This window comes from Drosophila tropicalis, unplaced genomic scaffold (genome assembly GCF_018151085.1).
Source record: "Drosophila tropicalis isolate 14030-0801.00 unplaced genomic scaffold, ASM1815108v1 contig_158, whole genome shotgun sequence".
Classification (NCBI taxonomy): Eukaryota; Metazoa; Arthropoda; class Insecta; order Diptera; family Drosophilidae; genus Drosophila; species Drosophila tropicalis.
The window spans coordinates 13,214,076-13,226,308 of record NW_027172602.1 but is presented as its reverse complement, the minus strand read 5'-3'; the positions used below and the strand labels follow the sequence as shown (position 1 = coordinate 13,226,308).

General features: G+C 39.6%; 1 protein-coding gene across 1 annotated transcript; it reads left to right on the top strand.

Annotated features, from left to right (window-relative positions):
- Window positions 1–159: 159 nt before the first annotated feature.
- On the top strand, window positions 160–10,737 carry Atg5 (autophagy protein 5). The gene is made up of 6 exons (XM_068302613.1): window positions 160–402; window positions 476–575; window positions 969–1,074; window positions 1,815–2,040; window positions 2,137–2,242; window positions 10,349–10,737. The coding sequence occupies exons 1-6, from the start codon at window positions 250–252 to the stop codon at window positions 10,465–10,467; spliced, it is 810 nt and encodes a 269-aa protein (XP_068158714.1). The 5' UTR covers window positions 160–249; the 3' UTR covers window positions 10,468–10,737.
- Window positions 10,738–12,233: the final 1,496 nt, after the last annotated feature.

Genomic DNA, 12,233 nt, shown 5'->3' with positions numbered 1-12,233 from the left:
CAAAGAAAAATAGCAAACATTATAATTAGGCGCACAACTGTATTTTATCACAATCGCATAGTCACCATGGTGTCACTGGTATCGATAATTATCGATAGTCATCGTAGTTAGAGTTTTAGTGCTGCTAAGTGTTGGATATTTCTGCGTTTACCACACTGTCTTGAAATTTCCCACACCCCTTATCCACAAATAAGCAAAAAGAAGAGAGCGCACAAAAAACAAAACAAAACGTAAATAAACAAAACAATCATGGCCCACGATCGTGAAGTCTTGCGCATGATATGGGAGGGACAAATAGGTATCTGTTTCCAGGCAGATCGAGATGAGATTGTTGGCATCAAGCCGGAGCCCTTCTATCTGATGATATCACGTCTCAGCTACTTGCCCTTGGTCACTGATAAGGTAACAAACATTCAACTCAATCGTGGATTACAGTACACGGATTAATACACAAACTTCCCCTCCTCGCCAATAGGTTCGCAAATACTTCACACGCTACATAGCTGCGGAACATCAGGATGGAGCCGTTTGGTTTGATTTCAATGGAACTCCTTTGCGTCTGCACTATCCAATTGGTAAGAAGGCTATTAATCATACTGTGGAACCTCTCTTGCTCACACCTTTGTCCGTTCAAGAGAGCTTCACTGTTCAGATCAGATTGACTCTATGTCACTCATACGACATGTTGGCCCCAAGAAACATACAAATTGCGAAACTTATATGTATACATAATATGTATATATAATTTTTGTACTACATTGTTCTACATACAAGAGTCGTTAAAATGTTTTTATAACATTTCAAGTCATTAAATCTTTTTTGGTATCTAGGCCAATGAAGACCTCCTCCTCCTCCTCTTTGCCTCCCACTTGTATGTTGAAAGTCAATTTCCTTTCAATTGGATTTGAAAATAGGTTTGTCTCAAAAATTTACATACAATTGATATTCTTTCTTTGTCCGTTTTTCAGGTGTACTATATGATCTGCTGCATCCAGAAGATGATTGCACGCCCTGGTGCCTTACCATACACTTTTCCAAGTTTCCCGAGGACACTTTGGTCAAATTAAACTCAAAGTATGAGCGAATCATTTAAGTTTGTTCTAGGAATAGGTTACAACACTTTAGTCTTAGTCCTTAGTCAATGTCTAAGAATAGTCTTCATTCAGAGTGTAGAAGCAAGTTTATAGTAATAGTTTATAGAAACTATATTTGAAACGAAAAGCTCTTTGCTAATTTCTCAATTGATGATTTCTTAAATGTTATTAATTCATACTTGTTACTATCACTTGATTGATAAATGACCTGAACTGTAAATTAACGTCTCTGAAATTCAATTTAACATATCGTATCTTTGGTTTAGTCTTAACTTATCAATTTGTTAACAACAAATAGGCGTAAAAACTGTTTGTTTTTCTAAGTTTAGACTTGAAGTTGTATTTGGAAATCACAACTCTATCCTTATAGTAACTGTGGGCTATCTCGCTCAGTCTCAGAAGCCCTCAAACGGCCAATGTCGCAGACTAAACCCTTTATACCAAATAACTCTCTTGTTTCTATACAATTATGCACACCGATAAGGAATATTCAACATATTTTAGGTTGTCAAAGAAGATCAGGATACAATTACGAATCAGAGTCCTATATACTATAACCCAAAATCATTTGTATTTGTTGAGACAAGTTTGATTTTCCTCAATTCCAAGAAATTGAAACTTTTTGACATGATATTGATCTTTGATAGATATAGAAAATAAGCTAATAAGTTATATATTAACTAAATTCACTAATATGAACACTTTTTTGGCTATTTAAAGAGAACTTCTGGAGTCACACTATATGTCCTGCCTAAAGGAAGCCGATGTTTTGAAGCATCGTGGCCTTGTTATCTCGGCCATGCAGAAAAAGGATCATAATCAACTTTGGTTGGGCCTAATCAATGACAAATTCGATCAATTTTGGGCTGTGAATAGACGATTGATGGAACCATATGGAGATCAGGAATCCTTTAAGAATCTACCCGTGCGTTTCTACACCGATGATGTAAGAAGTAACAATTGCAGAAATCACAACGATTCTTCTTTAAAACTCTGTCTCTCTCTCTCTATCGCTTCGTTTTTTGTGCTATTTTTTTAATAGGATTTCACGTATACGCAAAAATTGATTTCACCTTTAAGCGAAAGTGGACAAAAGAAGAATTTGGCCGACCTGATGGCCGAATTATCAACACCTGTGCGCAAAGCGGGTGAGTTATCTTAAGGATTACACTTTGCCCAGCCCCTGGCTATCAATTACCTTTAGGCCAAAACAATCAACAGAACCTAAGAAAGAAGAGGAAAGAAAGAAAAACTCATACATAAGAAATGGATGGTTAGATGGATGGATGGATAGATGAATAGATGGGGACAACAGACATCATCTAACAAAAAGTGTTGTGTGTCTGTCTGTCTGTCTGTCTCTGTGTGTGTGTGTATAATAAGCAGCCTCTCAGCCAGTCGCGTAGACCCAGAGTCTGAGTGGAAACAAGAAAAAGGTGCCAGTCAGTCTGGCCAGGCCAAGTGCATGGCGGCGGCGGCGGCGGCTAGCTGACTTATTTATTTTTCTATTGAACAACACAAACGAACCGAAGCGAACTGAAAAACTGATCCCAAAAATGAAGATCCGCCCTGCGGCACCAACTGGCAATCATTCTTCAATTCATCAATGTCTTTGAAAAAAGAAAAACCTGAATACAAAAAGACGAGAATTTTTCCTATATGTGATGTATATAATGTGTGTGTGTGTGTGTGTGTATTGGTTAACACAAAGGCCCCCGGGGCAGGCAGCAGCCAGCAGCAGGCAACAGTCAGTCTAGGCAGGTTTATTCTTTTCTTTCGTTCGTTCTTTCAAATATCCCCTGGACACAAGTTGTTGGAACTGGCCAAGTGTTTTGTTTCATCCATCTCTCTCTCTCTCTCTCTCTGTCACACTCACATTCTCTAGAGAGAATCGTTTGGTCATTCAGGCTCACAAGTACAACAAGTATGGAATAACATTTGAAAATTTGGAAAATTTGAAAAACGGTAGAACAAAACACACAGGAAAACAAATTCGAAGAGACACGTAGAAGAAAAAGAGGGAACCCAAATTTGTCTACAATGAAAAGTACGTGTGGATTTTCGAGGCATCGGCATCGGCATCAGTATCGCCGTTGGGTGCCCATCATCCTGACCTGCGGCGCCGGCGACAAGAGACCAAGGCGTGCAAGCGAGATGGATTGATCTCGCTGGTTGCTCAGTGCTCGATACTCGATGCTGTTGCTGGTGGTGGTGGCTTAGGTGCAATAATAGGCATTGGGAATTCCAAAGACAGACTAAAGGCGGAACTAAATACCTGCGGCTGGGATTTACGAATTATATGTATATGCTCTATCTCTCTCTCTTTCTCTGCTTCTAGCTATCTGTCTTTCTATTCATTGACAATCATCAATATGTACGCCTCAGTTGCTCAAAGAATCCTTGTTCGTGTCCATATGGTTCATTTTGAGGTGTGTGTCAGTGTGTGTGTGTGTGTGTGTGTTTTTTAGGCTGGTTTGGGAATTACCCAGATGTGTGTCTGTTGCTGCTGCTGCTGCTGATGCTGCCCTCCTTGTGTGAGGCCAAGGTGTGAAATTTTTATTTGCATGCTTACGACCTTCTTTTTCTCCTCGGCGAATTGAAGGAATTTCCCATTTGAAAGGTGAGAGATTTTGTCGAAAAACTTAGAGCTCGAAGTGCTCAAAGAAAGAAAGAAAGAAAATGCCAGAAAACAAGTGGGCGAACAAAAGAGGGAGAGCGAGAGAGAGAGAGAAAGGGCGAAGATGTCCTTTGGGATTAGGTTTTAGATTTTAGACAACAACACGTATTTTCCCAAAGGTCATACCACTAGGTGTGCGTGTGTGTGTGTGTGTGTTTGGGTGAGCATCTTTGAGTGTCCTTGATGGCCACGCCTGGCTTAAGGTGGGCCATTGCTCGGATCAATCCATCACAGAGCGTCCCTACGCTTGACAGAGAGTGAGGAAGAGAGATTAGCAACAAGTTAAGCAACAGTTTAACTTAAATTTTTGGGGTTGTTCTTAATTGCCGAAAAATTAATCCCTTCGTATTCCTAACATTGCCTAATTATTGCTCTATTAGTCCTTGAATTTTCCCCTTGAAACTTGAAGATTATTTAGTTCATTGGGTAACCAATAATGATAGCTTCTGTTGGCTTACTTCTTGGATGTTCAGACCAAAATCCAACTTTTGTTATGCAGTTGAATGTTGGCCCAGGATCTGCATTGTCCTCCATAGATTTCAATCTCAGTTTATGTTGAAGAGTGCTTTAGACCCTCTCAATTAGGCTCCAAAATCGCCTGCGTTCGATTCACGGGTCCGAAATACATCTTTTTACAGTTGACTTAGCTCAGTTGACAAGTTTTTTGTCCCTAAATACAATATTTATTTAGATTTTGCTTCGAGGGTTACTTCTTCTAACGATTGTTGCCTACTTTAGGGGGCATAGTTCCCCCGAAATTGCGAAATGCTTTCTCTGTTTCAGTTCGTTTGGCCAAAATCAAAGAGATTAACGAGAATTTTGTCAAAATCCTGTCAAGAAACGAACTTGCCTTCAATTCGAAATCATAAATATTTCTCTTTTTGTTGGTTTGAATCTTCTTCCGGTTAAACAGGGGGAACTCAACACCAGACACATTCCCTTCCCTTCTATTTCCATTAATCCCATTTCCAGCAGCATTTAGCCCCAGGCCGATTCAGTTAGTGTAATCCAAATCACATAAATGCATTCTAAACATGGTCAATTGATCGTGGCTGGGGATGGGGATGGGGCAGACTCGGCATGGTATGATGAGGTGCTACTCGAGGGGTTTTCTCGGTGCGGTTGGGGGCGACGCGATTGCACGTACGTGTATTTGTAGTGCGTGCATTTTCATAGAAAATTGTATTTAAATTGAAATGAAATTCAAATATACAATGCAGTTTGTCGGCGGGAACGTGGAAGGTTCAAAGTAGATGCGATTCCAAGAAATCAAAAAAAAAAAAAAAAGAAGAACCAAACCAAAAACGAAGAAAAGAACGAGAAATGAAGAAGCACAGACAGCCAGAGGAGGAGAAGGGTAGTAGGAGGAGGTGGAGGAGTAGGAGGAGATGATGAGCAACGAAAACAACAACAGTCAAGGCAGGCGGCAATAGCTGCTGCGGCTGCGTCGGTGGCAGCGGCGGCGGCAGCGGCTTTGGTAGCCAACGGTTGAGAATCTAAGACGCGTCAAAAATAACGAAAACGCATTTCTTCTTCTTCTTCTTCTGCCCAGCGGTTTTGGCTACGACGACTTCTCCTTTCTGGCGTGTGTGTGTTTGGAGCTCTGCTGGTGCTTCGTTTTCTCTCCTGATGCATTGGCATTCGGCTCACTTTTTTTCAGTTCGTTTTTGTATTCTTTTTTTGTGTTGTTGTTTTGGAGAGCCCGCTTTCATGATTTGCCGCCGGCTGGCGGATCTTGGCGTCGTTTGCCGGAAAGCAACGTCGCTGTCGACATCGACGCAGACGCAAAACGTCCATGTGTGTGTGTGTGTGTGTGTGTGTGCATGTTTGTGTAGGGTGCTCTTCGTCGTTGAATGTGTGAAAAGGAAGTTCTGAGATATCACCTCCGCTTATTTGTATTTTACACCTCCTCCGTCGCCAACACCTTTACTCTCCATCTCTCTCTCTCTCGCTCTCTCTGTCCCCCTCTCCGTTTGCTTGTTGCACGGAAATCGCACCTTGAATGTTTATCACTTGCCTTGGCTCTTGCATCTTTACTTTGTTCTCTCTCCCGCTCGCTCTCTCCCTTTCGGCACTCCATTGCACTGCACTCACACATCTCGCTCTCTCTCTTTCTCCCTCACACTCTCTTTTCTTTTTCTGCTCTGCTTTTTTCTTATTGCTGTGCTGTGTTTGCCACCTTTGCATATTTGCTTAGTCCCAATTTCGACACATTTTCGTTTGCATTTCGTCAATCAGACAAACAATGGCAACCTGCAAAATGCACAAAAAACAGAAACAGAAATCGAGTAAACTGAATCGAGAGAAGAGATGTAAAGTAAAGAAGAAGAAAAGCCTGGACGCGTTACCTTATCCTGTTTGCCGTGCCACGCCTCAATCCTGCTCGGTGGGTGGTCCAAATATACTCAATATGCTTTGATCACCAAAGTCCTTTAGTCCACCTATCGATCTAGGATCTAAGATCTCCATTTCATCAAGTAATCTCACAGGTGCAGTTCGTCCTTGAGGTCCCTTCGTCGCGTTTTACAACTGCTCAAAGCTCTAACCCTTGCTTTCTTTTGTTTTCTGTCTCGCTTACTCATATTCATTGTAGTTTGACAACTCATTAGGGGTGGGAAAACATCGATACATCGAAAATGTCATCGTTAGTTTCTCCACCTCTACGACTGACTCATCCAATACGGAATATGGCCACCTATACTTTTAAATCAAGGTATCTCTCTCTCTCCCTGGACAAAGCAGAGTCCAGGATGTTCTGCGAGCGGCTATGGGTCACTGGGGAAACGTTGGAAAGCCCTGTGGAGGAAACTCATTAGCCTTGAATCATTTGAGCTCTAAGGTCCATTTAACTGAGTTGGATCTGAGTTACAATGTTCTGGGTCCGAATGGAATGAAGACATTGGAGACACTCCTGGGCTTTTGTCCCTCATTAATCGATTCAGTTGAGTTGGTCCACTATGTCAGGACTTCTATTCAGTCCCATTCATTTGATTCATTATGTACTACATTTCATGGCAAATATCTCTAGCTTTCCCATAGTCCCTGAAACGCTCCTTCTTCTGCCTGGCGACATCAGTTGAACAAAGGGTAAGAGAAACCTTGATTTTGAAACTTTTCTTTAATAGCTCTCGGTATGTCGTCATAAAGGTGCAAAATAGCAGGCAAAAATTCCAATCTGGAGTATCGTCTCCCCTCCCACAGCTGTCTTGATAAATGGCACCGAGCAATTTCGTTTGAATTTCAATCTAATTATACCCTGCACCACCAGCAGGGCATATCGAGACTTGTATGAAGCACAGTTTATCGGATCATCTAGTTTCTTTGCTAGAATGTGTAATGAATGTTTCGGATATACTTTCAAATCGCTTTCAATATGAAAATCCGTTTCGGAATTGGTCCTCTTTCGGTTCACATTGTGTTTTTGGGGCTTTGGTTTATCTTTCTGATCTTCCTACAGGGTATCCATCAGTTTTAACGCTCTAAATCGAGTTCTTAATTCTTTGACCACGCCTCAATTGAAAAATAATCCAGATACAATATAAATATACCTACATACATAGTATATATGTATATGATTTATATGATATATTATATCTTGGCGATTCTTTTCGCTTCTTTTTGCCACGTTTGTTTTTTGTTGTAATTCATTTTTTGTTGTTGTTGTTGTTGTTGTCTTTCCCTCACCGTCTGCGAACATCAAAAACGAAGTTTGATTTTGTTTGTTTTGTCTGGTAAAAACTAAAATAAAGAGAATGAGAGAGAGAGAGAGAGAGAGGGGGGAGAGAGAAAAAACTGCCCCATCAAGCATTTTGGGTTCCAATTTTTTAATTTCAAGTTTTGATCATGTCCCTACAAAGTTGCTACGTCAAAATAAACGAAAAATTGAAATGAAATAATTGCCCCTGTCTCCCGTTTCCCTCCTCCACCCATCATGATGGACGGTTTTGGTGAATGGACAAGTGTCTGGGCCTAGAAATTGCATTGCCATCGCAGTGGAAGGTGAAGGAGGAGGAGGCGAAATGGTTGACCGGAACTTGAATCGACACGGAATGTATACCTACATGCCAATATACGTATGGATGTATCTATGTGTGTGTGTGTGTGTCGGTTTATTGGCCTATTGGACACACACAATCTATTAAATTATTATGATGATTGGGCCCCTTCGCGTTATCAGATTTCTAGAGTAAAACACAATTCGCTTGCCATCGATCGACATCGGATCGGGAGTTATTTTTAGGCGTGAGCTATGAGCCGCCGATGTCAAGTGAACTCTTATGATCATGATGGTGGTGGGTGTGTTGGCGGGGCAAGGGGGATGGTGAAAGGGGTGCCACTTAAGTGACTGACTTAGGGAGGACTTAGTCAACTTGACTGATTCTTGGGATTGCACGTTTCTTGTCGTCGATTGAAAAGAAAATGGGATCAATAAATTGTCAGACTGTTTGGCGCCACACACTCACTCACTCTCTCGCTCCCTCTCTTTGGTTGTGTGACAGTGTGTGTGTGTGTGTGTGCAGCGGGAAAGGAACGCTTTGATGTTGTTGTTTTTTGCTGTGATTACTGCTAATTACTAAATTAATATGAATGTCTTAATGGAAAATTTATAATCACAAAGGTAAACACAAATGATAGTGATCACTGTTCATTGATCATTCATTATGTTTGCTCAGTTGATTCTAAGTTGGCCAAGACAGTTTTCTCTCTCAGTTAAAGGTTGTCGCACTTCAGCGCACCTAGCGGTCACCTCTACTTTCAGTTCGCAGGGCTTCCCATTCATTGATCATTTTCCAACTCATACAACCTATAAATATATATATATTTGTGATTCTGGTAGTGTTCTTTCGATCGATCTATATAATTTTCCACCTGTTTTTCACTTTGCCGCTCTTTGAGGTTAATCATGTCTGTCTCCTTCTATAGCTCTGACTATCTCTTTCTATCTTTGGCTCTTGCGAGTTGCTCTATGTTTGGGCATTTCTATTTTTGGACTAGCGCCGCCACCATTCGTTTTGGTCATTAAACTCGTGACTTTTATTGGACCAGCATTGGAGATATCAGGCGAGAAATGCTTTTAGGCGAGTTGCAGTGCGTTTCGATTAGTTTAGTTTAATCACTCACTTGAATTAACCACCCACCCACCCATCACTCCGTCCGAAAGGCGAAACTTGCTAAATCGTATCAAATAATATATGTACAAGACACATTCGGAACGCTGGGTTTGTCGGTCTACTTGAAATCGCCTCGTTGCACAAATCTTATCTTTGACCACACTCATTCGCTTCTCCATATACTTAGTATGTAATCAGCCATTATCAGAGATTTACACACAATCAAAGCGAGTATGTGTGTGTGTGTGTGTGTGTGGGAGAGAGAGATATACATAGCTTGTGGGGCGGAGAGAACTTGAACGGGAGTCGACTCCCTTCCTACTTTTACTACTACTCACTCAACTGCCAATCTATAATTACAATTCAAAAAGCTATAATTATAAATGACGAAATTTTTTGAAAAAAAAAAAAAAAATCCACTTTAGATTTAAATGTTATTGAAGAACATTTGCCATTTGCCATGCCTTAATACACTTGTAGATAATGCCAACAGTGATTTATATGGGAACAAAAGACAAAAAAAAAGTCGGGAAAAGTAGGTTTCCCGAGATAGAATGCATTCTATACAGCCACCCACACACACACTCTCTCTCTCTCTTTGATTGTGTGTGTTTATAGAGTTTATGGAGAGCTTTAACTATTATTATTCTTATGAGTTAAACAATATTCTGTTTTTGATCAAATTTAACAAATTAGACGAAATCTTTCTCCTCCCCGCATAACTGCTCTAAAACTGGACAGATTCTTAATATCCAACTATTTTCCCATTAGACTCCCAAGCGACTCGTAGAGTTGACAACGAGTGTTAATTAACGCCTCAGTTTTATAACGAGTAAAGCTTAATGTTCGTATGGGTCTCTTCATTTTCTCAGTGAAAATCTTCTAAATCGATGTTTCTCTTACATTATTTATCTATATACTACGAGTATTTTAATCAGTAATGTTTATAACGAGACGACTGAACGAATATCAATAATACTTAACGAGTTAATCTATTTATCTTCTTTTTATATACTAGACAGTTTAGTAGGAAGGAAGTATTAAAGTCTCTTTATAATTTAGTTTATTTATTTCTTTCAAAAACTTTACTCGTTACTTGCTCAACGATTCAACGAGTCTCTCAGTTTAGAAAAGAGCAAAATAACAACGATTGCACTTACCTTTTCTTTTCCTTAACTTGATTACTCGCTAAGCTGGACTTTACTCGTTACTTGGTCAACAGTTAAACGAGTCTCTAGTCTACTTACGAGTAAAGTAACAACGATTGTACGATTCGACAATAATTTTGACTCGTAGTAACTAACTAATAAACAAGTTATTAACAAGTCATGTTCTCTTTTCATTTATTCACTTGAAATAGAAATTGGATTTTAGTACTTAAATCAAACGCTAGGTTTTAGTGATTTGTGTTTTGTCTTTGATAATAATAATGACTGATAATTTGCCTTTCTTTATGTCTTTTTCAGTCGGATGTCGCACACATGGCATTGATTTGCATGAGGAGACACAATTGCAATGGCTCTCCGAACATTTCAGTTATCCTGACAATTTCCTGCATTTATCGATTGACTATAAGGCTATATAACACGATGATGCCTACATATATATATAATTTGTTTAATTTTCATTTTTAAGATAATGATGTTGATGATGATGACGATGAAGACGATTATTCCAGCTATCCCAGGGCGTATTTCAGTGATTGATTTAAAGAGTTACGCTTAAGTCTATGTAAAATATTTATTATATACATACATATATATACATATATATACTCGCCTGATCCATCTAAGCATTTAAAAAGCAAAACAGATATGCCCCAACCAAAAAAATCAAATAGAATCAAAAAACAGAAGAAAAAAAACAACCTAAATTTGTTTGTAAAGATTTTGCACGTCGTCGTTTGCATCCATCGATCATTTTCGCGTATTTATAAACGCATTATTCTCTTGGCCAAGACAGCCGTGTGCCAATGTTGGTTCTATTAATAAGCCCTTTCTCCTAGGAAACGGTTATCAGTTTAGTGGTTTATTTCTGTGTGTTTGTCGCTTTTCGGGCTGCTTTTTCTGGAAGTACCTTTTCGATTAGGCCTTGCGATTTTTATCCGTTTTGTCAAGATAACAACATGGTCGGTCGGTCGGTCGGTCGGTCGATCGCTCGATCGTTTGGTCGACCTTACACAATATTCGAGTTAATTATTTGAAGAGCATCGATTTGACAATGTCGCTGAAAAAGAAATGGAGTGCCCAGACAACAGGAACTTGACCTCCTCCCCGCGGTCGTCTGCTCCAGAAGCCTTAGTCTTTGCGTCTAAAAATAGTCACATTTCGACCCACTTGAAAATGATTAATTCCATCGATTCGATTGTTGATTTGTTGTTTAGTGTAAGCCAAATATATAAAGTGCATGTCCAATAAGTAGTTCGACTTGTACAATGATGGATCCGCAAAGGTCGGCATATAGTAGCATCCTGTTGATCGATCTCCTCACTTTTGCTCTGTTCTAAATGTCAACAGCTCAGACCATATTGGAGTGGAAGCAATTAGTTATTCGAAAAACATATAAAATGCAATCGATTACAATTTCTGAAGTGAACGAATGACTCAAGCCACAAGGTGAGTACGCAATCCATTGAGAATGGCCTAAAACCGGTAACTGACACAAGAAAGAAGTTCCTTCTACTCCCAGAAAGTGGGTTTATGTTAAGAAATTTGAACTATTCGCATCTCTTTAATGAGTTGTTAACATCGATTTTTAAGTTCTTTTTATGTCATATGCTCATTAGATGCCGAATACTTACTTATACTTGTAATAAGCCAATTACTTTTTAAGCTTTTTAACGTTACATAAAACAGACACGCCCAGTACTTTGGCGCACCTGGCGGCCATCTCTGACTTTAGATTGGTCTCAGCACAAATCGTTTCTTAGTATAACTTGACCATATTCATTACGATTCTAATGAAACTCGCTAGATCAGTAGATACGGAATGCATATTTGAAAGTACTTAATTTCAAAAGGATTCATTAAGTCCTTTGAATTCCATCGTCTAGAATCGAAATCTACAAAGAACTCGTCTGTGAACGCTAAAAGATGTTTTCATTTTGTGGAAAGGGTATACGCCAATTCGGCTATTTAGTGGCCATTTTGCCTGCCCTGCAATAGAAACAACATGTTGCTTGGATCATCGACCTGTGGCGAACTTTGTAGTTTCGATTTTTAAGTCTTTTTTGATGAGTCATAAAAACTCTGATTAAAAGAACACAATAAAAAAATGTGCGCAAAATCCATATGATCATCTTGATGATAGTAATGCTTGCTACTTAATATTCCTAACAATGGGCAGGGGGAA